This window comes from Mauremys reevesii, linkage group 5 (assembly GCF_016161935.1).
Source record: "Mauremys reevesii isolate NIE-2019 linkage group 5, ASM1616193v1, whole genome shotgun sequence".
NCBI classification, from domain to species: domain Eukaryota; kingdom Metazoa; phylum Chordata; order Testudines; family Geoemydidae; genus Mauremys; species Mauremys reevesii.
Window position 1 is genome coordinate 97,452,532 of NC_052627.1, and position 27,492 is coordinate 97,480,023.

The 27,492-nt window shown below is 41.5% G+C and overlaps 2 protein-coding genes across 4 annotated transcripts in view; both read right to left on the reverse strand.

Moving 5' to 3' along the window:
• C5H4orf19 (chromosome 5 C4orf19 homolog) overlaps positions 1 to 5,772 on the reverse strand; it is a 68,750-nt gene extending 62,978 nt beyond the window's left edge. The window contains exon 1 of the mRNA XM_039541406.1: positions 5,678 to 5,772. The gene's annotated coding sequence lies outside the window, so the exon portion shown is untranslated. The remainder of the gene's footprint in view (positions 1 to 5,677) is intronic.
• Positions 5,773 to 16,617: 10,845 nt separating this feature from the next.
• NWD2 (NACHT and WD repeat domain containing 2) overlaps positions 16,618 to 27,492 on the reverse strand; it is a 134,335-nt gene continuing 123,460 nt past the window's right edge. For all 3 annotated transcript variants that reach the window (XM_039541403.1, XM_039541402.1, XM_039541404.1), the window contains 4 exons: positions 26,418 to 26,621; positions 24,071 to 24,215; positions 23,157 to 23,746; positions 16,618 to 22,250 (listed from right to left, as the gene is read on the reverse strand). In XM_039541403.1, coding sequence (XP_039397337.1) covers positions 18,315 to 22,250; positions 23,157 to 23,746; positions 24,071 to 24,215; positions 26,418 to 26,621 — 4,875 coding nt within the window. In that variant the 3' untranslated portion in view covers positions 16,618 to 18,314. The remainder of the gene's footprint in view (positions 22,251 to 23,156; positions 23,747 to 24,070; positions 24,216 to 26,417; positions 26,622 to 27,492) is intronic.

Here is a 27,492-nt window from a genome sequence, read left to right on the forward strand (position 1 = left end):
AAATCTTAACTGCTTCTCAGAGTGAGGAGGGGGTGACTGAAAAAAGACCAAGAACTCTCTACTTTGCCTACATCTTTGAGCTTGATTCTCCACTGCAGAAGTGGAGGATCAAGCATAGAGGTCAATTGGAGTGGTCTGCTACAGCAAGGAATCAGCCTTGTTTGCATACAACATATCTAATTTGGCCCATTATTTACCTTAATAAAAATACACATCTCTTTTAAACAAATGGGGAGGATTCCAAAGTGGCCATACAGTGACACTGAATAATGTGAGACATGAGAAGCCTCCTACCTCTTTTTTCCCCCCAGAACCACAAAATAATTTTACATGTCAGTTTACAACAGAACACAGGACTATAAAACTAATTTACAACCAGGACAAAAAGCACCTGCACTTCCACAGCAATTATTTATGGCAAATATGAGGGGTAGGGAATTAAATACATTGCTGGAGAAAAAGTGGAGGAGACAAAGGTCAGCCATTAAGAGAAACTTCGGCATTTTGTGTGTCTGCTTTCTATTGTTACTGCTTACACATTTTAATTCATACTCTCCAAAATATGAGTTCTTCCACATGTCCAAATGAAAGCATGCTGGATTCAATCCCCAGAAATATTCTTAGTATTTGTGGCAGCATCACTGGAACCTCTGACCTCAAATCATCCTTTTCAACCATTCCTCCAAATCTCTCTTGAGGCCCACTTGGACATCAGCCTTTCAGCAAGGAAAAACGCTCTATGCTTCAATGCTATCTCCAGTAACTTCTCAGCGCTTGTTTTCTCTAGCACAACAATATCTACCATTCTCTGTCCACTGGCATTGCTGCCTGCAGCCACACTTTTGGGCTGTGTTCTTCCGAGTTCCCCTGAGCTAAGGAAGCATCATTAAGCCAGGCCACTGTTTAAATGGAAGAAAATCCATGTGCTGCTGGATTGGGTGCTGTTAATTCAGGAAGTGGGAGTCTGCCTGTGAGTCAGTATGGAACCAGTACTCCTGCATGGTGTGTTATAGTTCTGTGCTGCTGGAGGGCTTCCTTTTTTAGATGAAAAGTTAGACCGCAGTTCTGACTGTTTTAACTAAAAATCCAACGGCACTTCTATAGCACTGTGACAGAACGAACAAACAACATTACCTCATGCAGAGTTGTCTCCCCACAAAGGGGAAAGGAGAGCTAGAGTCTCTGGCCTTGTCTACACTGCCACTTTACAGCGCTGCAACTTTCTTGCTCAGGGGTGTGAAACCTGTCCCCTCTTCCTCCCGAGCACTGCAAGCTTCAGCGCTGTAACGTGGCAGTGTAGACAGTGCACCAGCGTTGGTAGTGGAGGTGGGTTTTTTATAGCACTGGGAGAGCTGTCTCCCAGTGCTGGTGCCGTGACTACACAGCTGCCATGGCAGCACTTTAACATTGCTAGTGAAGATGTACCGTACCCTCTGTCTAGTTCACTGAGGACTTTCCTATTGCTCTCAGAGATTCTGGTGATGAGTGGCTGTATACAACCCTCAGGTAGACAGACGAGATATAGGAGTTGAGGTGTTATCTCTGGTATTCCAGCTAAATTGTGAGCTGGGTGTTTTATAATATGACTACCTAACATTCCTCCCATAGCTTGTTGTCTGCATTGTAATGGGTTTTATTTGTATCACAGAAGCACCTCAAGATGGGGGAACCAAGACAGGGACACTGTACTATGCACTCTACTGAGAGACCACCTGTCCCCTGAAGAGCTTACGTTGAAATAAGCCGGGGGGGGGGGGGGGTGAGAGGGAAATGGGTGGTGACTTGCCCATAGTCCTGCAGCAGGGCAGTGGCAGAGCCAGGAACAGACCCAAGTGCTCTGTAGACTTTCCCTCCTGACTTTTTTGGCCTTTTGTTTTCTGTTCTCCAGGCCATTCCCTGCACTGCTCAAATCCCACACTTCTCCCTGTCCCTCAGTCTTTGCCTCTCCTTCCTGGGAGCATGGGCTGTACCCCACAAGTTACTGACCCCAGCCCAGCTTAGCACACGCTCACTTTTTAAGCTTCTGCGTAGTTCATTTGAAATCAATGGGAATACTGACATTTCCCCCAAGCTCAAAGTGAGACTTGGGAAATGCAAATCCAGTGCAAACACATTGAGTGAAGCATCGATTGAGATCACCCACTTAACACAGCTCTGTTCCTAACCCTCCATGATAAAGCAATTAAATCTTGCTTCTTGAGCCACCTAGCTTCCTCAAGCACAAACCTTTCTCCTTGAAAGGTGACCATTAGACCCTTCTTTACCCCTAGGCTGTGTACTTGTGTGTGTATATGGATACACTGTAATTGGTTGTAAAATATTTTGTGATATTTGTAACAGCAACACTATTCCCAGATAACAGTATTACTAGTGGAATAGAAAGCAGGCAGAAGAGGTGATGCTATAATTGTACAAGGTTTCTTTTCAACACTTCTGCCTGTTTGGACCCTCCACTAAAAACTGGCCCCAAATTCTTAATTTCCACTAATTCCTTGGTGCCTGTGTACCAGAAGGAATATTTGATTTGTATGAATCTACCACGCCTGTCCCACAAGGCACCGCTGCATTTGACTCTGTGCTTATGTGAAATGACAAAGCAAGAAGTTAAATGGAACTGTCATAAACGGCATAACAGAAATTCTAATTACTGTAGGTATTGTTAGGTTACTGCTATAAAGCACAGCTGAGCTGCTAAAGAAGAAGTCAGGTGCATCTATATCACTTGCACTGGTTTCTTAGGAAAGTACTGTGGTTGTTTTTTTCTCATTCAAAAATCATGCTTCTTTCATTCTAGATCTGTAAGCATGATGGCAATTGAAGTCATATTTCACAACCAATGCAAATATTTAATATGATGTCTCTGAAGCTCACTGGCTAAGAACATTCTACATAATGAAACATGTAGCTGATTTAATGACTAAGCTGCTAAATATGGGTGTTCCATGACCCGGTCAATGTGTACAAACATTAATTAAAACAGAAGGGTCATAATAGCTGTTGTCTCTTTAAAGACACAGTGCCCCTTTTCCATTGGAATCTCTACAATGGGATGATTGGAGCTCTTGGTGTGTTTTCTTTCCAGGTCTAAGTACAATTATGCAGATATACTCCATATGTTAACCTGAAGAATGTGCTGTGTTGATCTTGTGAATGATTTGGGCCAAATTTTATTCTTACTGTACATTTACACAAATATAATTAACCCTTCTGAAATCAGTGGTATTACTCCAGATTGACACCTCTGTAGTTACAAGCAGAATATGACCCAAGGTAAATTTTATGGTTAGATTGTAAGGTCTTTGGAGTGGGAACAGTCTTTTTGTTCTGTGTTTGGACAGCACCTAGCACAATGAGATCCTGGTCCATGACTAGGGCTCTTAGGTGTGACTGTAATACAAACAATAATAATATATCAGACAGTGCAGCAAAGTTAGTGACACAAACCCATGTTTCAGGTGCTCCGTGAGGCACATAGCTGAATGTGTCCTGCTTCTAATGGGTCAGATATTCAACTAGTTTAAACAGGACAACGGTGTTAGGTTTACTGAAGTCAATGGAGCTGTGCCTATTTACACCAGCTGGAGATCTGGACCAGTAAGTGCAAATACCTCTTAATGATATCATGGTTATGCTAATACTCCTAATTTTCAGAGGGAGGTTTGAATAAAACACATACACAATTGGTTGAAGCTAATCAGGATTTCATTGACTACCTGCAGGCCAGCCCCTAACTAAAACAAAACAAATAGACTTTGGTAGGGTCAGTTAAACATAAAATTTTCTTCTTTACAAACACTAATCTCTGAAAGGTCTTTGGACAGGATAGAATATTTATATGACAGCATCAAATCCTGTCATGAACTTTGTGCTGGTCTCAGCTGTCTCTATTGAGATTAATTTTACTAAGTAAGATGGGTACTTGAAAATGCTAAAAATCCGTTCCCTTTGCTTATCACTATTTAATTGTTATGTATTTCATTTAACCAATTTTAAAGCAGTAGGACCTCTGTGGGAACATGAAATCTAATCCTGAAGTCAATGGGAGTTTTTCCAGGGTAAGGACGGCAAGATCATGCTTATGGTGGTTTTCAAAGGCCCCATCCTGCAAATCCCGCTGTCCTTCTCTGAAGGGTAATACACACTCAGAACACTGATAGGCCCCACCGCCTTAATAGACCTGGCTGAATTCTGTTCTTGGCTCTGCCACGGAATCACTATGTGGCCCTCTACCGATCACTTCTAGACAGAATTTCAAAAGTGGACACCATCTTGGCTGATTATAGGTTTTTGGATGTCCAACTAAGGCATCTTGGGCCTGACTTCATCTGAGCACTTCTGAAAATCAGGCCCAAGATGTCTCAAATTGGGCACCTACAAAGTGAACTGAAAATCAATGTCCAGTTTTGAAAATGTAGCTGATAACCTCTCTGTGTACTCAACTTCCCCATTTGTTAATGTGGGTGACAATAGCTTCCTTTGTAGAGCACTTTGGAAGCTTGGCCACAGAATGCAACGTAGTGCTAAGTATTATTATTCCCCTCTGCTTTTAATACCTGCTGATAGTAGATGGAACAAGAGAATACTTTACACAGAAAGATGACAAAAATACCTTCCTTGCACCCACCACCTCTCTACCAGAACTACTGTAGTTGAGTAAATCGATAAACACTACTCATTTGTTTGAAGCAACAGGAATCCCCAAGGGGGACAATATTATGGAAAATAGAGCTAGCATTGTCAAACAAGACTGAGTACTGCATTCCCGCGAAGGGAACATAATGGTGAGTGGATAGTGCATTATCTGAAACAATTATGATGTTTAAGGGAAAACATAGGTGGAAAGAGAAGATCTTCAAGCCAGAGAGAGAGAACGAGCGTTGGTTTTGCCTAACATTGTACGCTAGAAACATTCTTCAACAAAAGTGAAAATATGACCCTCCATGATATTGACAAGGTCAGTGAAACCTCATGCCATTCCATGTGTAAATTAATATGGTTTGCTGTAACTTGCATACCTGATTTCCTAAGTTTTAACTGAAGTATTATAATCCCTACTTGCGTCCCTCCATTTCTAGATTCTGCTCTGTCTTTAGATTTTTGAAGCTCCCCCCCACCTGCCTCTTATTTATCTTGCAAGTTTTCACAAAGGTGCACCAAATTCTAGAAGGCAGAAAACTGGAATTACATAATTTTAATGTGGAGTCATATCCACTAAACCACAGTTTCACTGAAGTGACTCAAACAATACACAATTCAGAGGAGGCATAAATAAAGTCAGAGGTTCCTCAAATCCTCCGTTTTCAGGCATAAAGAGTGTAGTAACTATTATTTAAAATATGCCCTAATAATTGCTAACATGACCAGTTAAATAAAAAAATTAACTTAAAAATCTTTTTAGGTTTAGGTTTTTATTAGTCAGAAGTAGTTTTAAAAAAAAGCTATCTGATCTGCTTTGGTTTTCTACTAAGTGGTCTGTATCTCTGTCTGGAAAAACAATACTGTCTCTGCAACAGGTGAAACATCGAGTTCAAATATTTTCAGGACAAAACTATTAGAAAGATTTTTCTAAACGTTAAAACTAAACAGAGTGTAATAAGTGCCCAGTAAACAATTTCTCTTGAAAGTACAATTAACATCTGGAAGTTTAAAACGTAAAAGAACAAGAACGTTTACCTACCTGCAGCTTTTGTGTTGGTCAGGAAGTGTAGCTCTTTTCTGATTAGAATCTCCCATGGCTTAGCTTGGTTTCTGCATTTGAATGTTAAATATGTAAGAATGCCTTGTTTAGCCTGTGAGTTTGCATGACCTCTTAATGAGACACTGTAGTTAGTGTCATTGGGTATAAAGGTATCATGTGACTGTAGATGAAAATAAAATCCTTTAAAGTTTGAATTTAATACTTCCTAGAATCTGTAACCCTTTACCTGCAAGCTGGATATGAAACCTGACAAACCTTGTTGTTTTATAGTCAGGATAAAAAAAGAGAATGTGCCGTCTTATTCCTTTTCTATGGGATAGTAAAATGTATTTAAAAAAAAAACAACTCCAATGCAATTTATGTACCCACAGACTATCGCTGCATTTTGAGTATTCTATACATTAGATTCTCCAAAGTCACAAACTAAGCTGACCAGAAAGTGCCCCCCTCTCAGATCAGGTATTTTTACCTGGCACTGAATTGTAGTCACCACCATGTTGGGTGCTGCTGCTCAGATTTCAGTCCTACAGCTGAGATATATGCCTACAAGGCTGACATCAGAGCTGTCCATAAAAGTTACTGGTTTTCTTGGAACAGCTGCCTTTTGGTGTGGTGTTACTTCCGGATAGGATATGAAAGGAGAGTGCTTACTTGTCCCACTCCAAGTTGTAAGAGAGAGGGAATGCCTAGTTGTAAGAAGAGAGATTTTTAGGAGATTCCTGCAGGCAGCCAATCAAATTAAGTTTTCCCCATTCATATGCATTAAAATACTGATTCTTGATATTCATGGAGATTGTAGGCTGAGTCTTGGAAGGAACTTGCTGCATCACAACACCATTGTATAATCCCAGTCAGTTGTTTCAGAGTTTTGGGTTCAAAACTGCGCACACACTTTTCTCTAACCAGATGAGATTTTGGAAATATTCTACTAAATCCCTTTTAATTGTTTGTTTTTGTTTTAGGGCTTATGAAAATGAGGCTAATAGTACTGGGTACAGCTACTCTACTGGTGGGTGCATTGCTATCATGCATTAGAAAATACAATAACTATACGTATGGAACTATACAACTTTGCCAGCACACCTCTGATCTGAGTAGCAGTACTGTTACTGCAGTCCTTGTCCTGGCTGTGAGAAGAGAACACTGATCATGCTAAAAAATGTGATTGCCTTACTCATGTGAGGAATCCTATTGACAATTCATGTATGCAGAGTGAGCAGGAGTTGTCTCATGGTGATTTTTCTTATGTGCACTGGGGAGTGTATAGATGTCAGAACATCAGATTCATTTCACTTGTGGCCTCAGTAAACTGGACACGGCTTAGAAGATGAAACATTAATGTGTAAAACAACTGCGCCACCTAGCCTCAGTTTCTTACAGCTCTCCTTTCTCTAGCTGCATATTCAAAGGCTAAACATAGATGCAAGTAAACAAATTAACAAAAATTGCTTTGGATGTGCTTAATGTAAACAGAGAAAGTATGTTATTTAAAGGCTAAGCATAGCTGAGCTTTCAGACTGCATGGTAACTCCAGTAACTTCTACAGTAGCTGTTTGGCACATTTATTTCTTCCTTCGAAGTTTTTAGCATTTTGAAAATAGGCTTAAAGAATAAGGAACGTTTTAAATTACAAAAAGCCTACATTAAACTATGATGAAGATTTCAACTTCAAGGTTCTGATGGCAACTATAAGGAATCATCAGTCTCTTGCAGATACCTCTACACTGCAAAAAAAACCTCCGTGGAAGCAAGTGTCAGAGCCTGGGTCAACTGAACTCCAGAGTGCACTACTAAAAATAGTAGTGTAGATGTTCCTGCTGGGGCTGGAACCTGGGCTCTGAGACTTACCCCTCTCAGTGGGTTTCAGAGCACAGGCTCCAGCCTGAGCTCGAATGGCTACACTGCTATTTTTAGCCCCATAGCAAGAGCCCAAAAAACCCAAGTCAGGTGACCTGAGCTCTGAGAATTGCTGCTGCAGGGTTGTGGGGTTTTTGGAAGGGTACGTGTACCCTAAGTGACCCTGACTTCACAGAGACAGCCAGTATACTCTGAGATTCCCACACTTGTTTGTTACCCATGCAGCACCTAAGCATGTGTTGCATGCTTATCACACTTATATTGCTTCCACCTGATTTGCACTGGTGTGAGATCAGAAGTGGGCCCCATGAGCTTGGTCCTGCTTCCATTTATGTTACTTTGCCTTTGAGTGGGATCAGGATTCGGCCTAGTGATATGAGCAGGTGACAGGTGATAACCTTCACTATGAGCCAGAGTCTGATCTGAAAGTGATTTCAATGGGTTACCTGTGCAACAGGGTGCTCAGCATGAGTAAGCATGGCAGGATCTGGCCCTACACATGGAATTACTAGTCTTTATTTAACCTAAAACTTTTGAGCCAGATTGTGGACCCACTACTCACACTGATGTGGAGTTATTCACCCAAGTAGTCCTTCTGAAGTCATTCATGTGAATTAGTGCTTACCAAGATGGTAAGGAGTTCACAATCTGACCCTTCTTGTTCTAATCTCTTCTTGTCTCTATTTTACATATACATTTTACATACAAAAAACTGCATTTAAAAACATTATTATGGTTGCAAAGTCAAGCACTCAAAAGTTAGGAAATGCCAGAATTAAGGTCACCAGTATAACCTTAATTTAGCCCCGGTGTGTGTGTGCATTATGATAAGACTTTAATTATATGATCACATACTATTTTTTTCCACGGGACCTTGCCTGATTCAGTGCACAGCACAGATGGTGCTCTCTTAATTCAATATTTTGTTTTCTCCTCATTTGTTCACTGGGTGGTCCCAGGCCTTGTTTGCTGCACACTATTCACACCCTGCTGTGAAGACAGAATTATTAATTTCCTCATGGGATTTTCTGCAGCACTTATTACTCTAGTATCTGTGTTCTTCACAAATATTAATTAACTTATTTTCACAACATTCTTGTGAGATGAGTGTATTATTATCCCCATTTTTCTGTTGGGGAACTGAGACACAGAGATACTAGAAGGAGGGGTGGGCAGATGTATCCACTAATTTTGGATGTCCAATTTGAGATGCCTAGGGCCTGATTTTTTCAGAGTACTTAACATTATGTAGCACTTTGTATGTTCAACACACTGCTCCCAGTGATTTCAGTTGCAGCTGTGAGTGCTCAGCACTTCTGCTGATCAGACCCTAAGGTTTCAAGTCAGGTACCCAGAAATGAGTGTAACACAGTTGGTGACCATCAGTGTAAAATTTGGGTTAAATGACTTGCCCGGTATCACATAAGTACTCGGTGGCACAGGCAGGGATAGAATCTAGTTCTATAGGGCAGCATTAAACCACTTTAATCATGAGACTGTTGTTTCTTTTCCTGCAATCCCCTGCCTCATTTACTACACACTGTTCAAAGATGTTGATCCTGGAGTTTTTCTGGCCGGGGCTGCACTGCATCTCTGCAGGGGTCATGAGCCGTCTTTTGTGGGAGTGCGGACAGGGCCTGGTCTGCATCTGCAGTTCGGTCCATGCCTTCTGTCTTCACTCTCTGCAGAGACCCCTTTACAGTGCAGATAGTCCAGCCTGGAGCGTGCTGGCGCACTCTTTCCTCGGCCACATCCGAGGGCTCTGATACAACCGGCAGCTCTTTTATCTCCACCCAAGAGGTCCCCTGAGACCTCTCTGAGATGCTGGTCTTCTACCAGGACCTGAAAGCTAATCTCTGTGACCAGGTCCACAGCAGCCACCAAGAGGAAGGATCTTCTCACAGAGCCCCTGCTACACAATCCACACCTTAGTGTGCAGGTGATAGTCTCCCTTGGTGCACCAGAGGTTGGTCCTGGCTGGTGTCACCAGAGTCGGAGACCTCCTGGACTATGATTGGAGAGACTGGGTGGACCACCCAGCACTTATCCAGCTCATGGGAGTGTTTATTCTGTTGTGTGCTCCAGGAGGTGAGGGCCGCCTTGCCTCCTGCTTCTCTTGCTTGTGCGGATCTTGCAGGAGGGTGCTCCCCACCTGTCTCTCACCCCTGGCCCTCCGCACCTTGTCATTGGGCCCCTGTCCTGAGAACCATGTCACCTGAACTGGCTGCACAATATCCAGCCAGTCCACCTCTGATCTGTTCCCCCGAGAACATCTGTACGCCCTTGTGCTTCATACCATCCACTTCCTCACCCTCATGTCCCACCCTGACACCAAGTGGCGGGAGCTGCACCACCTGAGGAGGGTGAGGAACCTTAGTGGGTTAGTGTGTACCCCACACTGGTTCCATGGCCTGCTGGGGATATCAGTTGGCAGCTCTTTCATGGAGCTGTGAGCATGAGCATGTACTTGGCGTAGTTCACAACTTCCCTAACACCTGTCCCTTTTGCAGTGAGAGGGACACCCTGGCACATGTCTATGTACGGTGCATCTAGTTGCCACCTTTATTCTGGCTTTTCCAGAACCTTTTACTGAGGTTCTGGCTGCACTTTTCCCCAAACCTCCTGATCCTGGCACACCCTAGCCATGGGACCTTCTTGTGAGCCTCCTCCTGGTTCTGGTCAAGATGGCCATCCATCACACCAAAAATAGGAATCTGGATGGGCAGATACTCTGTGACTGGGGCCTATTTCTGTTCCCTTGTTCACAGAATCGTAGGACTGGAAGGGACCTCGAGAGGTCAACTAGTCCAGTCTCCTGCACTCAAGGCAGGAATATGTATTATCTAGACCATCCCTGACAGCGGTTCAGTTACATCTCTGTGCAGAGTTCCTCTGGACAGTGTCCACTGACTCCTGGATGCTTTAGAAGAGCACTGGGTTTTATCCAGGGTTCTCTGCTCAGGTGTTCCCTTCTGGTTCCTGGATTTTCTACCCTTGACCTCCCTCCCATTCCTCTTTTCTCTTTTGTTGTACCCTGTAATCAACTGGAGCCTGGACTTTGTGGTTTCTCCCCTTAGTTGAAGGGGAGGGCCTTTAATTTTGGGCTTGCCTAGACCATCCTGTTTCCATTACTTCAAATTGTACACACTGTCCATCTTCTCTAATAAATGTAACAGAGGTCATACAGACAACAGCCTTCTTCACTGCACAGCCCTGATTCATCCTTACAGCAGTTCCATCTTGTGCGCTTTATGAGGCTGGGGTTCTGAGGACATGATATGTGATTCCGTAATTAAACATTGTATCATAATACATAGGCTAAAGGGACAGCATTAAGGTTGCTTAGGCAAACTTTATTCTGGCACTTCCTAACTTTTGAGCACTTAACTTTGCAATCTTAATTATATTCTTTTAACATCGTTTTGTGTATAATTTCCTAGGTTTTTACAAAAGCAAACTGAACCCCCCCCCCCCAGACACACATTCCATTATGTGGCATCATATTGACACCTTCACCCACTGTTCATCGGCAGGTTTGGAACCTTTAGATTCATGACACAGACATCTGCCACTTAACCTAACAGAATAATTGAGAGCAGCGGGGATAGACTGGCATCCTAGACCAGCATTTGAGGGGGATAAGAGATTTTGCTGGTGGGATTCACAGATATTTGCTCACAGCAGAGGAATAGTGAGACTCCGGAACCTTGGGTTCCATTCCAGGCTCTAGAGGGGAGTGTCCTCTAGTGGGCACAGATTCTTCTGCCCTGTTCTCCCCAAGTTTGGCCTCTTCTCTCCAACTTGTCCCTGTCCCTACCCCACCCAGTCTGATAATCTTCATGTAGCCAGGCCAGTCTCCACTCCTCAGGCTTCTTATCTCAGTCCCAGTCTTGTTGCCCAGCAAGTCCTAGGTTTGCCCCTCTGCACTGCCCATACCAGTCTTCTCCCATTTCCAGTCCCAGTCTCCCTGTCGAGCCAGTCCCTGGTTCCCCCTCCCGACTCCTTATCCAATCTATCTCTCTCCTCCTCCCTAGTCTCCAGTCTCCCCTGCCTTCCCACCCACGTTTCCCATCCCCAGTGGCTCCCTGGCCCAGTCTTCCCACACTGGCTCCCCATCAATTTTAGTGTGACCCCTTCCCAGCTCCTTGTCCCATTCTCTTTGCTCACCCAGTGTCAGTTCTCTCCTTTGCACCCTGACTTCTTATCAGATCTGCCTCCCTCCTCTTCCCCATTACCCCATCCACGGGTTCGCAGTCCCAATCTCCCCCCACCTACTGGGTTTCTGGCCCCACTCCCATTTCTCTCCAGGGCTCCCAGTCCTAGTCTCTGCCCTGGCTCCTAATCCCAGTCTCCTCCCTCATTCCATTTCTCAGTGCCAGTTTTCTCCTCCCCCTTTCTTAGCTTCCAGTCCCCATCTCCTTGTCCCAATTGATTCCTCTCCCCACCCCTCGGCAGGTCTGGCTTGTTTTAAAATGGGCAAAACAAGTTATTTTCCCCTAACCTCTTTATCAGAAACAGCGGAACCATTTTGGCTGAAATTTTCCATAAAAGATCAGTCTGAGGCAGACACCTGACATGGAATATTTCAGCTCAAAGAGTTAAAGTTTGGCAAAGTTACAAACATTTGAAAACAGTCTCATAAGAGGAAGTGTCGGGCAACCTTAATAATAGGCGGCACTACTGGCCCCGCCTAAAATATATAGACAAAAATGATCTCCAAACATCATCATCATCATCATCATCTTCTGGGATGTTGCATTTTAATCTATGTGGTAATGCTCCTAGAATGATCATTGGGGCCCCAGTCCTGGAAACTTTCACATATACACATCACTTTAAGCATGTGAGAAGGTCCATTACAGTCAGTAGGACTTTAAAGTGAAGCATGTACTGAAATGTTTGTAGGATCAGGGCCTTGGCATGTAAACCACTTGAGCAGAGACCTACTACTTTTTGTCTGTGCCAAAATAATATCAGTGCTAGTGTGTGGAAGGTTGTGATAGTGGGCTCGGGGCAGAGCTCGTGTATGCAATTCAAGATCGAGGCCTTTGCTTTTAGGTGAATTCAGGGCTAAGCTGACAGTCCTGGATAGTAAAGGTCTCTGTTTCATTACAGCACAGACATTATGTGGCAGCAGCAGTGGGAGCTTCCTACTATATTGTTCCTAATAAGATGGTTCAAAACTTTTCCTGGAGGGCTCATAACCAAAGGGCTAGTCTCTATGTTCTCTATATTGAGAGGGTGGACATTGTGATTTAGAAACACCTGTCTGAGACCTTCAATTCATTTCACATTGCCACTAACCTGCAGTCAAATGGTAATGAATGACTTTCAGTGACTATCAAAGTGACCACATTTGAAAGGTAACCTAAAGGTGAGAAGCTCTATGTCCCATTACCTCCTCCTTCAGCCACTCAGTACCCTAGAAAGAATTATTCCAATAATCTTGAGTACATTCCTCAGTGGATTACAACAACTTTAAAGTGGGTCACATTTTCAGTCTAAATATTTGACAGTGATTCTTGATAAACAAAACCTTCATTAAAACTATCCAAAGGGCCTTGTACACATTTTGGTTTGATTACCTGAAAAACAGTGCGTCAAAAATCAAGCTGGCATTTCTAGATATAGGGACTCAGAAAAGTGTATCGACGAAAGGCCCATTCAGAATGCTGCCCTTTCACTCTCCTAACCCGCGACCTGAGTAATTGCTGAACAGGCTGTATTCAGACTCTTAATAACTTGAGTTATTTATTATTTGCATTATGGTAATGCTCAGCGGCCCCAGTGAGGGTTGCAGTCTCTTTGTGTGGTGTGTTGCACTAACACTAGATGTCATGATCCCTACTCCAAGGATCTTACAATCTAATTTAAGATAATGGTTAAGATTCTGTGCTATAAGCCAGCTTTGTGCCCTTGTTATTTTGGAAGCAGTTCACAGTGTATATTAGAGCAGGGGTGCGCCAATTTACAACAGCCTCCTGAGGGCTGCCTGTAGGCTCCTCTGCAGTTTGGAGTAGCCCAGAGTCCCCATAGCAAGTCCCGCAATATGTCCTCTGCAGGGGGGTTTGGGAAGGAGGGCAGCATAGGGCCTTGCCAGTGCTTAATTTGTGCCATAGCTTGCCAGGGCTGAGCCCCAGCACCTCCAGGCTTGGTAGTTCATAGCCCCGGCCACCCAATCGAGCCTCTCTAAGTTTGCTGAGAGGCAGCTGGGCAGCTTGCTGAGAGGCAGCTCTCTCCCACCCCCCTTCACTGCCGCTAGCACTGGCTGATGAGCCGCCATCACGAGCGCAGGATGAGGGGCCCCCTCCACCGCTCAGCAGGGAACGAGGCACAGGTTTCCCTCTGCCTTCGCCCTTGGCCGCCTCCTTGGAGATCTCCTGATAGATGTGGCATACCATACCTGCTGTCTCCTCACTGCTCTGGGTGTTGATGTCCCACAGCGCCAGTAGCACAAGTATTGTATTGTATGTTTTAACTTTGTTGGTCATATTCAGTTACATCTTGTATATCAGTTTTTTCCTTGTCTTTAGATTACACATGAATCACGAGTAGGAGTTTAATTATTCTGCTTGATACTTTAGGTGTGTTCTTACTTTGTGCTTCTTTAAATGGTCTATATGTTAATTAATTTAATTCTATAATGTATTTATTTAATTTAAATATATAATTCAAAATAACAAATCTTATATTTAGGCTCACAATTTGTTTAACACTTGTGCTGTAACTGGAAAAAAAAATTAACTAGATCAAGCAATGCCACAACTTATGCATAGTGGGTTCTAACATGTTAACAGTAGGATAAAAAATAGTGTTGTAAACCTCAGTCTTCCCTTTCTAGGGGGGCCAATGATTGTTCTGCCCTGGGGCCTGGAATTGCTGTTGGCGGGCCTGGGCAGAGCTGGTGTAGCCTGGAGGAGACTGCTGGAGTGGCTGACAGGCTGGTTGTGTTAGGGAGCTGACACCCAACCATGACTCAGCTGCGCCGGAGGCAGTGGTAACAAGATGACTCACCGCCATGGGTGCCCTGAGAAGTGTCACAAATGTGAGGTCAGGAAAAGTTACCTGCAAGTGTTGATGAGTAGGAAGGTATTTCTTCTCGTTGGAGATTCAGTTATATAACCTTTTGATTTCATGTTGCCTTTGTTACTGTAGTCTTCCACAGAGAACAGGCTGAGAGGAAAATGACTGGTATTAAATGTTCTCTTTGGATATGTCTCTACGCTACAGCGTAAGCCCAGGATTCAACTCAGGCTCAACCTAATTCCCTTCCATCTACACACACAGCGTGCTAACTCGGGGCTCGGAGCACAAGGTCCCAGGACCCCATGGTGCGCCAAGCTTGAGTCACACTGGGACCTAGGGTTCAAGCCTTATTGCTTTGCAGGTTAGACGCAGCCCCATGGACTTGTGCTCTGGAAGTCCACTAAAAGTAACCCACAATGCCACGGGCTGACTTTCTTTGTCTTCTGGAAAGTTAAGTTTGGTGGACAGTCAGGTTTTTCCACACTACACCAACAAAGAGCTAGACTGGCCACATTTTGGGAGGGTGCTAGGAAGTCTGGGATATGGGTGTTTGGAATAACGCCCACATAATGCAATATAGATGCTGCAGCCCAAGGTTGTGTCCCAGGGCTCAAAAATTCCTAACCTAGGATTACAAATGAGTGTAAACCCTCAAGCCCTAGGTTAACAAACCCAGGGTCTACTAACTCAAGTTCTACTAACTCTGAGCTTACATTGCAGTGTAGACATATCCTCTGTGGCTGACCTCAGGCTTAGCTTTGTCTGCCAAAGAAGACTCCACCTTCACACTTCAGCTTAATTCCCCTTTAAAATTTAGATGAGAGACTCCTTCTGAGCAGACTTATCAAGCCATTCAGTATGGGAGAAGCAGATAGTTTCTTCTGGAGATGTAAATTATGCTACCAATGAGAGAGTAAATTGTTGCATTCTCTCCTGAAGAATCAGCAGCAAATCTGGAAGCTGTAGGCCTCAGCCATTCTGCCAAGCTTCTGTGAGCCAAGACTCAACGTTGGCTCCTGAACCGAGCAGAACTGGTTCAGTTTAAAATCTTGATAACTGTTTGTTGTTTTTCAAACGTCCATGTTCTCCAGGTTGGGTTAAGTTCTGTTGTTTGTTCAGTTTTCTAGTGTCACTGTATTTTTCTAATTAGCAGGTCACAGATATTGAGAGAATGCTTCTAGGTATTCACCAATTTTAGGACAAAAGTAGCTTAGCACGCTCAGCCAGTGTTTGGTATTTTACGGGTTCACAGGCAAATCAACTGTTTTGTTTCATTTTGTACAGTAGAATTTAGATATTTAGTTTGAGTATGGGCCCATTCAGTGCTCCTTATGCACAGGGCCGGCTCCAGACCCCAGCGCGCCAAGCGCGCGCTTGGGACGGCGTCCCGCGGGAGGGCGGCAGGCGGCTCTGGTGGACCGCCCGCAGGCATGCCTGCGGAGGGTCCGCTGGCCCCGCGGCTCTGGTGGAGCATCCGCAGGCTGCCTGCGGGAGGACCACCGGAGCCGCAGGACCAGCAGACCCTCCGCAGGCACGTCTGCAGGAGGTCCACTGGAGCCTCGGGACCGCCAGAGCACCCCCCGCGGCGTGCCGCCGTGCTTGGGGCAGCGCAAATGCTAGAGCCGCCCCTGCTTATGCAGGAGAATCTCCCATAAAAGTCAATGGAAAATGCTTTTGTGCAAGGAGTACTGTTCTGGGCTCTGTGAAATCAATGGGAGCTGCAAGCACTCAGCACCTCTCAGGTCCTTGCCATTTGTCAGAATGAAATTCATCCCTATGCAGAGGGCCAGTGTAAAACCTGTGCATCACTTATATCTTGTGGCCTCAAAATAATGCTTAGCTTCTATTGGAGCTTTGTTGATTTATACCAGCTGAGGATCTGGCCCTGAAAATTTATTTCCCATTCAGAAATGTCTTTACGAATTAAAACCACACACACAGTAGTCTATTTACTTAGTTTATTCATACAAACAATGATTACACAAGACTGTATATTGTTTGAAGACTGCAATAGATTTCTAATTTAACAACTCTGTAACAAAATTTAACTAAATTTAACATTTATGAAAATATAAATCTCTGATTGGGTAATTCTTCCCAACAATACAAAGTTTACATAAAAACATTCAATATGATCTATTAGTTGCAAACAAGTTAGGAAAAGTCATTCAAGTCACTTGATATACTATATTGGCTTTTACATAGAACATTCACACACTATGTTAAACCTTAGGTTGGCATTTGTTTCTTGGAAATTTAGTGGCATGGAGTTCCAACTTCCCAAAAACAAAAAATGTGGTTTGTTTAAATTCTTTGAAAAGTTTGCCAAGGACATGCCATGTTTAAGATAAGTAAAGGATGCGGTGGGGGGGACCTTTTCACCCTTTAGATACAGATAGCCACTTCTTTTAGTTAGGTGAAACTGTTTTTAAAAAAATAGTTGACAATATTTCACAATTTCTGCCTTGAAACTGATAAAACTGTATAAAAGGCTCAGAACAGTCTTAAAGCAGAAAGTGAAACATAAAGGAGCATACATACAGTATGTAAAAGTAAGAAATCCATTACAAATTGGAACAGTAAAGAACCTTTGGACAGCCTTTAGATTTTATGGAATATTTCAGCACATATACAGGCATATTCTGTTAGTCCCAGAGTATTTGGTCATCTGATCTGTGTTGAACACAGGAAAGAACAGGAATGGTAGTAATAAGGCAAACGTTATCAGGAATAATACATGGCATGTCTGAAAGCTTTCTATTAAGATCACTGTAGGGATTTAAGAGATATTCCAAACTTATACAACAGAGAGAATAAGTAACCTTTTAACATAAAGAGAGAAGTGAACAGGTGTTTGACTGTTTATCTGTTAATGCCCTTTCTCTTTGAAAAAATATTTGTTTTATCCAGTACTAATATGCACTGTGAAAGAGACAGAAAAACAATACAATTTCAGTATTAAACTTCTTTTATGACCTAGGTAATAACTAGTTTTTATCTTCTTTTATCAGACTATAGAAAAATCCTTGCATGCAATGTTTGTAACTTTCAGTACTTTTCATTTAGATGAAGACTGATTTATTACCTCACACGTAGATGTTTGATGTTGATTGGCTTCTACCCCTTTCAACCCAAATGTTAATCCCAATTTTTTTTTAAAAAGTAGCTATTTCTTTAAATGATGGAATGCATCAAGTGTTCCAGGTTGGCAGGTGACATCTTGTCATTGCACCATCAAGCAGAAAAACACATTTTTGCAAGTGGGTATAAACTCAGGGTAACAGTTGACCTAGCTTTGTCCGCAATGAGGCTATCTGGATTATAAAAGAGTGTCTTGCCTCCTCTCCAACAATAAATGGAGTTTTGTCTCTAGCTAAAACTCGGTCAACCCCCAAATAAGATTTTCTAATTCCTGTAATGGTATAACAATTGTAACAGTATTGCTAGAAATTGTCAGTCAAGGTCCTGGATCTAACCTTGGATTAAACCTTGTATTCTAAAATTTAAAAAACCCTGCAGCCCACTGGATAAATGTCTGTTTCACATTTGGTTGATTTTTTTTTTTTGCTTATTTTTGTTCACATAAATGTAAGAATATTTGTTGAGAAAAACAGCATTCCTGCCCTCTGCTGTTCTTTGTCTTTCAAGAAATGCACTGGTACTTACTTTTGAATCAGAAGACTAGCCTATGCACATGTATTATGTATTCAGAAAAACTAGTCCATGTTTATAATCAGTTATCAGCAGCAAAACTGTGTCCTCTGCAATCTATGGCTGCACACACTTTGTCATAACAGTAGTTGTGTTTTTTGGGTGTTGTTGTTTCACTTGTCTCAGGGTCTGTTACTGTGATGGGGCTATCTCTTGCAAACACCTCAGTAGACTCTCTCCAAATGCAGTCTGCATTCACCTTGAAGCTATAATTGTGACACTTTGGCCTAATCACTTGTGTTGCATTACTGAAAATTTGACGGCTATTTGAAGTAGCAATTTTAATTTTCAGTGCTGCATCTACTCGATCCACTACAGTGTAGGTACCTATACTTCCATCATCAAAGCCAACAATAATATTCAAATGCCTCTGAGAGAGAGAAAGAAAGGTTGGAGTTTTGTAAAGGGAACAAGCACCAATGTTTTTACCATCAGCCAGTCTCATTACAATTAAACTAGAGATGGCACCATTGTCATCATCCTCTTCATTACGAAAACAGATGTACACAAGATAACGGCCGTCACGGGACAACCTCTGTCGCCAGATAATGCCAGGGGCATGAACCACACGAAGTTTGCCGCTGTGTAAATCAAGCACATTGATGTTCTCATCACCACGGGATAGAATTCCTAGCTTCCCATTGGGGGATATTTCAAAGTCTTCCAAATCTTTTAAGAAGTTATTAGGCAGTTGTACACGCCTGCAGATTACTTCCTCTGTAAGACTCCAGATGTTCACTGTTTCAGTGGATGTTATAAACACTACAATATCTGGGCAGTCTGGGATCAGTTTAATATTAACAATGGTTGCACCATCATCACAGCAAAATTTCTTGGTTATACTTCCTGTCCAGAGACTTACTGCCAACACTTTATTCTTTGTCATTCCAACTACAAATGTATTAGCAGTGGTTATAAATGCATTCTGTAAGGCAACTAAAATATTGCAAACTCGGTGTCCCGTGGCCAGCCGCCAAACTCTGGAGGCATTTTGTTCACAGAGCGAGACGACAAACTGATCGTTGTGTGTAATCATCAGCTGAGATATCCTTTGTCCATTAATGCGGAAGATATTTTCGCCGGTAATGGTGTGCCATACATATTGGCTACATTTGTCATCTGATGTAATCATTATTTCTCCAGAAGAGGTCAGCACACAGTTTTCAACAATACCTTCATGCTTGAATACAGCTTCAATGAATCCAGTGCTGAAGTTCCACTTATGTACAGATTCTGATCCATCCAGTGTATAAATTAATTCACCTCTGGTTGGCAACACCAGTCTTTGGATGGGTTTGCCAGATTTGTCAATGTTGGACATAGCAGTTATGATATCTATATCCCAGATAGAAAGGACACCACTGGTGGATAAGGATAGCAGCATGTTATGGTGATTGGATTTAATTAGTCTGACTATGGTTCCTGAGATTTCCTGTAAGCTTGCCATACACTGTCCTGTATCTCTCCTCCAAACAAAAATGGCTGAGGTATTTTCCATAGAAGCAATTATACAGTCGCTGTTTTTGGATAACACAGCAGATATAAAGCGCTCATTGTGTTTTGCTCTGAACTTTTCAGCCACTTTCCACATGCCAGTGTCGAGAAGTTCTATACTGAGTGCCTTACAAATTAAAATTGCACTTTGGTCTTCAGAAAGTTCAATGCTGACAACTTCGCTGTCGTCTTTCCTGCAATCGAAGTCATCTGTCAGTTGGGGATTTGTGATTTCCTCAGTGTTCCAAACTGAAAGGCCACCCTCATTGTCCACCATCACCATTTCTTGAGCAGTGTCCAGAACAAGAAGAAATTTCACAAATCCACCTGAAAATTCAGAGGTCACGGTGGACAGTTTCTCTCCACTTCCTAAATGAAATATAGTGGTGGTGTTAAGGTACTGTCCGCAGAATGCATAGACTCCATCTGGAGAACACTGTACACAAGTCACTTCATACCAGCAATGGAAGTGATAAAGAGGCCACCCATAAAGTAGATCTATTACAGTAACATCTTTGCTGGCTTCCAGCCAAGCAAGTGCATGATTAATGGACAGTGTAAATCCATTAATAAAATTTGAGCCTCCCCCAATTCCACAATGTTTTGATCCCTTAATTTCTACTTCAGACAAAAGACAGGAATTTTGGTTATCGTAAATCAAAAGTGTGTTCTTTGTTGTAGCCACTACAAGATATTTTTCATCACTCGTAAGTTTGATCCCTAAGATAACAGACTGAGCTGTTGTAATTTGCCTTAATAGCTGGCGAGTCTCTGCATCCCAAGTACTGATGGAGCCATTTTCCAGAGCAGCAATGACTGTATTTGGTTTAAAAGTAGGCAGGATCTCGGTGACATGTATGCAACTGGATGACAAGGGTAGTCGCTCGGGGCTGTAAGTCACATCCATGGAGGAGTGCAAGGGAACGATAGAGCAGTATTTGGGTCCATCTCTGTCACATTCTAAAAGAAGGTGTCTCAATTTAGGCAATGAGCTGACAACTGGAAGGAGCCTCTGTTGCAATTCAGCAGAGAGTGAACCTGGATATTTTGTTATTTTGAACTTTATACTGCGAAGGGTACTTGCCAGAAATTTCAGCTCCTTTTCTCGTGAATAGTTATAAGCCAATTCTATGTCAGAAAGTGCTTTGTCAAACTGTCCTATTTTAATCATTGTGTACAGCCAGCTGAAGTTCATAATAACACCATACAGCAGATCGTCTGACCTTCCACATCTTGTCAAGTGATGCAAAAGTTCTGTCATTTTTCTGTGATTGACAAAAAAGATGTCAGGCTCTAATGGATTACACTGGAAGACCCATGGTTGATCAGGTGCTTGCCTGTCAAAAGCGGTGAGATCCATACAGTGCTTCTCCTCATCATTCATGCTTCTACTGTTATTGTCAAGGCACCCATTCAAATATTGATCTTCGCTATAAAAAGATTTCCTTCTTCCACCCGACCAAACGCCAAGGAAGTACTCTGCCATGATCGTATGCATTTCATGCACATCTTCCTCACTGTGGAGATACAGTTTCTGGGCAATAAGCTGCAGGTGCCTATTTGCCCACACTAGAAGTGTTACATTTTTCACTTGCCGCTCTATCAAGTATCCCTTTAGGCCCTCCTTAAGCCTTGCAATGTATATATATGGTACCCTCAATGGGTTACATTGCCTGATACTCTCATTGAGCTCATACATAACACTGTTGTCAAGAGCTAAAATATCTTCCAATTCCATTTCACTCAGGCCAGATTTGGACATTGTGATGTAGCCCAGTGCTCTCGACAACAGCTTCAGCCCACACTTGTTTTCTAATGAGCAAAATAACTGCTCTATGCTTTCATGAACAGTGACACACAGGGAGGACTCATCAACATCTTTGTGAGATCTCCAGTTCCTAACCTCTCTGAAGGTTAAGTTTACAAACATAGGCAGTGTGCACTTTGAAAAAGCTTCATTGACATAAATTTGTTGCCCTGATGTTACTTTTCTTTTAACACGCAGCAGCTGATGTTTCAGTACTTGGCTGCACATCTTTCTGTCTCTTGAAATCAACTCAATGTAGTTGTCCTCTTCATGAATAAGGCACCTCAGTTTTTGCAGGATACCATGTTTGTTCGGCAGTGTTGACATGATTATCCGTACTGAACGGGGAAGGTGAACGGGGAGCCACCACAGTTTCCTAGCATCATCGTTATCTGAAAGCTGCTCTAGGGCATCAAATATTATAACCAGTGGTCTGTGAAATGAAGACTCATTCAAAAGATTTATAAACAAGTCCCGAAGATCATGAATCTTTTTAGGGTAACTCTGTACTAGGCAACGGTAATTAATTGCTAATTGTTCACAAATACTTTGAAGCAGATTCTTAAGATCTGTACTCATTTCTGTGGATCCCAAAAATCTTATAACTACCACAGGGTCAGATTCTGGTCCCATCTCTTCCTGCAGCCAAGTATAAGCCTATAATGTAGAAGCATAATTTAGTTAATGTCTAAATTAACAGAGCCAAATGAAGCACAATAACAGAGCACATAAATGTTTTACTTATGGTTTTATAAACAGTATTAATTTGTTTCAAAACGTAAGTTTATTTTGAAGTGTTCCTCTGAGTGGAAATGTTCTTAATAGCGGGGTTATAGAATGTGTTAATATTATGTCGCAAATGACATATTAGATTATATTTCATCTTTAACTCAAGCAATACTGCCAGAGCACTTAGTAATACAGCAGTGGAGCTGTGATTTTTTCAATGGAGACAAGTTCACAGAAGTATGAAATGTGCTCCTCACACTTCACCATGATAATCTAGTTAATGATTGGAAAGGCATAGGTGAACTAAATGACTTCTGAAATTTTGAAATAAACACAAATCATGGAACTTCTGGAGCAATTCTTCAAGAGGATATGAAACAAATTAGCATGTCTTGGAAACGTGGTTTACTTGTAAAACGGATACCATATGATCATTAAATGGTGTCACATCCTTATGACATCAGGAAACAAGAAGGGAGGGACTAATGATGTTACGATGATGTATTTGTAAAGTTGTTTATTTCTCAAATAAATTCATTCTTACCAGTGGTTGAGGAATTGGATGAAATATTTGCATTTCCTTAAAAAGCTCTACTAACAATTATGTTTTGGCTGGAAATATCATATTGAGATGTGGCTAATAGGATATACACTGCCTCTTTCCTGAATAAATATCCAGTAACGTGCAGAAGACTGGATTTATTGTCTGTATCAAAGATTTATCTTAGCTCTATTGATACCACAATAAGGAAAATGGGAATTAATTTGGTCTACATTTACTTCTGCTATTAAGATTAGCATATTATAAAATATATTGGTTTTTATTTTTTTTACCTTCTTTGCCACTTCAGCTAATAAAAGGGTTTTTCCAGTGCAGGGTCCTCCATATATGATAAGAGGGTTAATATGTCCTGCTTTGCTATGCAGAATGTATTTATGAACTATGTTTAGCGCCTCACACCTGTACTCATAGAAAGAGGAGTACGTTTTACACAATGAAGAGTGTTGAAGGACTTCATCATAAAGCAAGTCTGTCTCGGTGTCAAAATTCTGTTGTACTGTTGCTTGAATTATATCAATCATGTCTTCGTAGAACTGTTTACCAAGTCCTTCAATGTAGTGGTTCTCCACTTCTTGTGAATAACCAAGTTTCATGTCACAATGAGTAACAGAAGTGTACACTCTCAAATTAGATGCTGCAACAATAGTAGGAATAAATTCATCCCGGAGTTTGATCAGTTTCTCATGAGCTTCTGGATCTCGCAGAACCTTTCCACCTATATGAATTACATCCATGTATTTTCCCATCTCTGGAATTTTAACAAAACGTTCAATGTTGGCAATTTTCCGAATGTAACAGACACACTTCTTCAGGAAAGCTGGTGTTTGTTTTCCCAAGGCAAAATCAAGCTCATCTTCAACAGCTGGAGGGAGAAAAAAAGAATACAGGAAAACTGTTAACTTCCTTCAAAACAAACAGAGGGGAAAAAAAATCTTTGTTCCCTCTAGATGAACAAGCAAACAAAAAATACTGTATGCAAAATTTATCAGGTGCAGTTTTATTTAGTACTAGCTATAATACAGGGTTCAGGCTTAAGCATTTATAAATTTACTTTTCTCCTCTTTTAAACTATGTGCGAGAAATAACCATCAAAAATATACTTTCGTAATTGTGGAAATATTGCTAGGCTAGATTATGAATGGGTGCATAAATATAGAATAGATTCTGTATGTATTTTGAACTTTACCAGAGGAAAGATATCTCTTTGCTTGGCTGTGTTTCATTTTTCCTTTCTCATGCAGCAACTTCACAGCAGTCTTAAAAATCTTCTTAATCTCTTCTGATATGTCCTTCCATTTGTTCTCATTCATAGAATTTGAAGATGATTCCATCTTTAAAAAATATTCATAGTTAAACACTAGCTGTAACATCAGTTTCTACAACTTCAGAAAGCAAAGGATTAATATTTAAGGTAATGATATATACAAGAAAGGAGAATACAGTAAATAAAATAATGCATGCATTAAAAAAAACTCCCATATAGTCACTCTTAACCTTTTATATTGGACAAATCATAATTTTACATTATAAGTTGCTCTGTTCTGACTATAAAACATAAGACTTCCTGACATAGTGGACAAATCTAAACTGTAAACAACATTATTCAGGGGGTAAATGAGAATAACTGGTAAAATATGAAGAGACAGTGGGGTTTGTGGTCAGACCTGGAGTACTATTATTAGAGAATAATAATAATATTTTTAGATCAACTTTCATCCTGAAAACTGAAAATTAGGCACAAGGAATTTCAAATTAAGCACCCCAAATTAGGTGTCACTTTTGAAAATATTAGATTTTATTTGATGGTATTTCAGTTCTTCCTTTGCAGAACGGTGATCATAATCTGACTTGCCTCAAAGGGGTGGTGTTAGGCTAAATTCATTCATCTTTGTAAAGTGCATTGAGACATCTGAGGAAAGTTCCTGTGGGCCAGACTGTCACCTGGCCAGAGAGCAGCCCAGCGGCAGTTAGGCAGGAAGTGGGTGGAGCCTGGGCTTTCCTTCTGAGCCCTGCATGCCAGCTAGCACAGCTGAGCTGGTGCAGAGGGGGGAGTAAATTGTACCAGGAAAGAGCTGGCACATCTTACTTCCCCCTGTGGAGGAGGCAGGGACCAAATTGTGGCTCTCTGAGTCACAGTTTTGTCCCTGCTCTGTTTCTGGGGCATCACAGCTAAGCATGGCCCCTTTACTCACATCCGATTTTAAGATTACAGGCTAGCCCTGTTTAAGTATAAAGTAATTTATTATTATTTCTGATTTAGTGCTAGATTGTCAATTTACAATCTAATCCAGAGTAAAGGGGCAGCGCCTCATTGTGCTGCCTTAGGGAATCACAATCGCTCACAAAGCCCTTCCTGCAGAGTTGCAGATCATTTTATATTCTGTCTGTTACTTCTGTTTTGTTTACTGGGTATAAGACTGCACTAGTGATGATATATGAACCTTTTCTGCTTACCCTTGTGGGACAGTAGCTTGGGGAAATCTATAAAATGTTAATAACAAAAATAGAAAAAAACCTTCAAGATATATTTAAAGCGCTATTTTGGGCGTTGGGGGGGGACATTATGTACATTGTTTTCCCCCCCAGTGCTAAATATTTCAGACTCTGCTGCACTACACTTTCTTGAACTCTTAAGTCCTTACTGCTCATTTTTTATGCAACAGAGGAGGTTATTGCATTTTGTAACATGGTAAATGCATGCTATATAGTGGTTTAATTTCCTTTTGTAGTATAATTACAATCAGTATGCACTAAAATAAAGTGACATTTTGATATTGCTTTGGGATATAGCTCTACTTAAAGGGTTTGTTCTCCTCTTGGAGGGCCAAATTCTGAACTTGGATATAAAACAGCTCTTGCTATGAGGGTAGAATTGGGCCCTGTACCATGCATAGCTATGGTCAGACAAAGTTATGTGCACATATAGGAGATGAGAATAAATGGGACAGTTCAAAAATATTTTACCAAGAATCTTCTTTTAATATGAACTCCAACTCAGGGTAGTCCTTGGGTGTGTGTTTAATCACTTGCTTAGCTTTAAGCATGTGCTTAAGTGTTTTGCTGACTTGGGGCCAGGGGGAGAAATTCACATTTGCCATGTAAGTCCTATTCATGGACTTTTAATGAGAGCCCCATGCAAGAGCTGAGAGAGAGACAGAATCGTCCCCACTTCAACGAGAGGGATGGATAGAGGCACCTATGCAGCCATTCCTGTTGCAAGAAGGCTCATGAGCTGTAACAGTGCTTGCAGCCCACTATCATTGACCTATAAAGGCAAAGGTTGTGACCAGTGGACCATTCTTAGACCCAGTAGCCTTGGCCTCTCACTCTCTGTGGTGTCCCACACTTCCTCCTTCACGACCCACCAGACTGGACTATCACAGAGCCCACATCTGCAGTATGCAAAGAGTTCATAGACTGTGGAGGTTCATTCCATTATGACCCCTAGATTGTTTTCAAACGATGCTGGTGAATTCCATGCACTATGATGAATCTATGTAGGTTTTTTTATTAAGGACATGAAGATAATTTACCGTATTATGATTGTTCTTCAGCATTTCAGATTTTGGTCGGAGGTAATATGCTGGTGGCACTGCATTTTCATCTCTACAGTACCACTCTTCCAAAATCCTTGTCTCTAGCTTTGCCTCCACAGCCGCATCTAGGATCATTTCAAATTCCGATGATTCAACTTCTCCAGGTATTCGGATGGTCCCATATTTTTCTCCCAACAGGCCCTGTGTATTTGCAACAAAATATGGGTTTAGTGTCCCTTTCCAGTGACGCTAAAACCCTAGTCAGGATATGGCTAGATACTTTCATAAGAATCAACATGGCATTAACAGCAGTTCTATCACTTTGAAGTTACTAGGAAAGTAAATAAATATAGCTAGGCTTTGTAGAATTGGATTTTTATTGTTTTATACTTTTGATGGCTAATATCAATGTTTATTTTAAAGCATTTTTCCAGTTTTTATCTATTTAAATTTTCATAGTTCTGGGAAATTATGGGGGTGACAATTATTTAATGAAATAGACATTAAGATTCAAAAGTTAAATCTGTCAATCTCGTATCAACACATACAAAGTAAATATCTGAGTTCTTCAGTAGCATTTTTCTTATTTTGCCTCTCTGTAAATTACTATTATCTATACGAATATTTTTTCATCAGTTTGCATGTGTATGGTGAAATGAACAGTTACAGACATTTACTGATAAAAATCAAATCCTTCAGAGCCTAAATATAGCAGAAGACGAATTCTTACTAGGACTATTGTATTGAACTGCAGTTTGGTTGTAAGGGCTTGGATATTTAGTATCTTTCTCAATAATTAATGCTAACAGAAAAACCTAAGGATCAGGGACACTGAAATTCTGCAAATGAAAAAAATACTCAAAATATATTTTATTAGGGAACCAACTATCTATTCATATGATATGATGGCACAGAACATAGGTTGCCATGAAAATCCTGTGTGGCAGTGACAATGAAAACTCCTCTGTTTGCACTAAGTAGAAAAGAAGCATCAGGTTTTTCAGCATAATCGGTTAGTAGCCACATTGCTCTTTAATAGGTTTCAGAGTAGCAGCCATGTTAGTCTGTATCC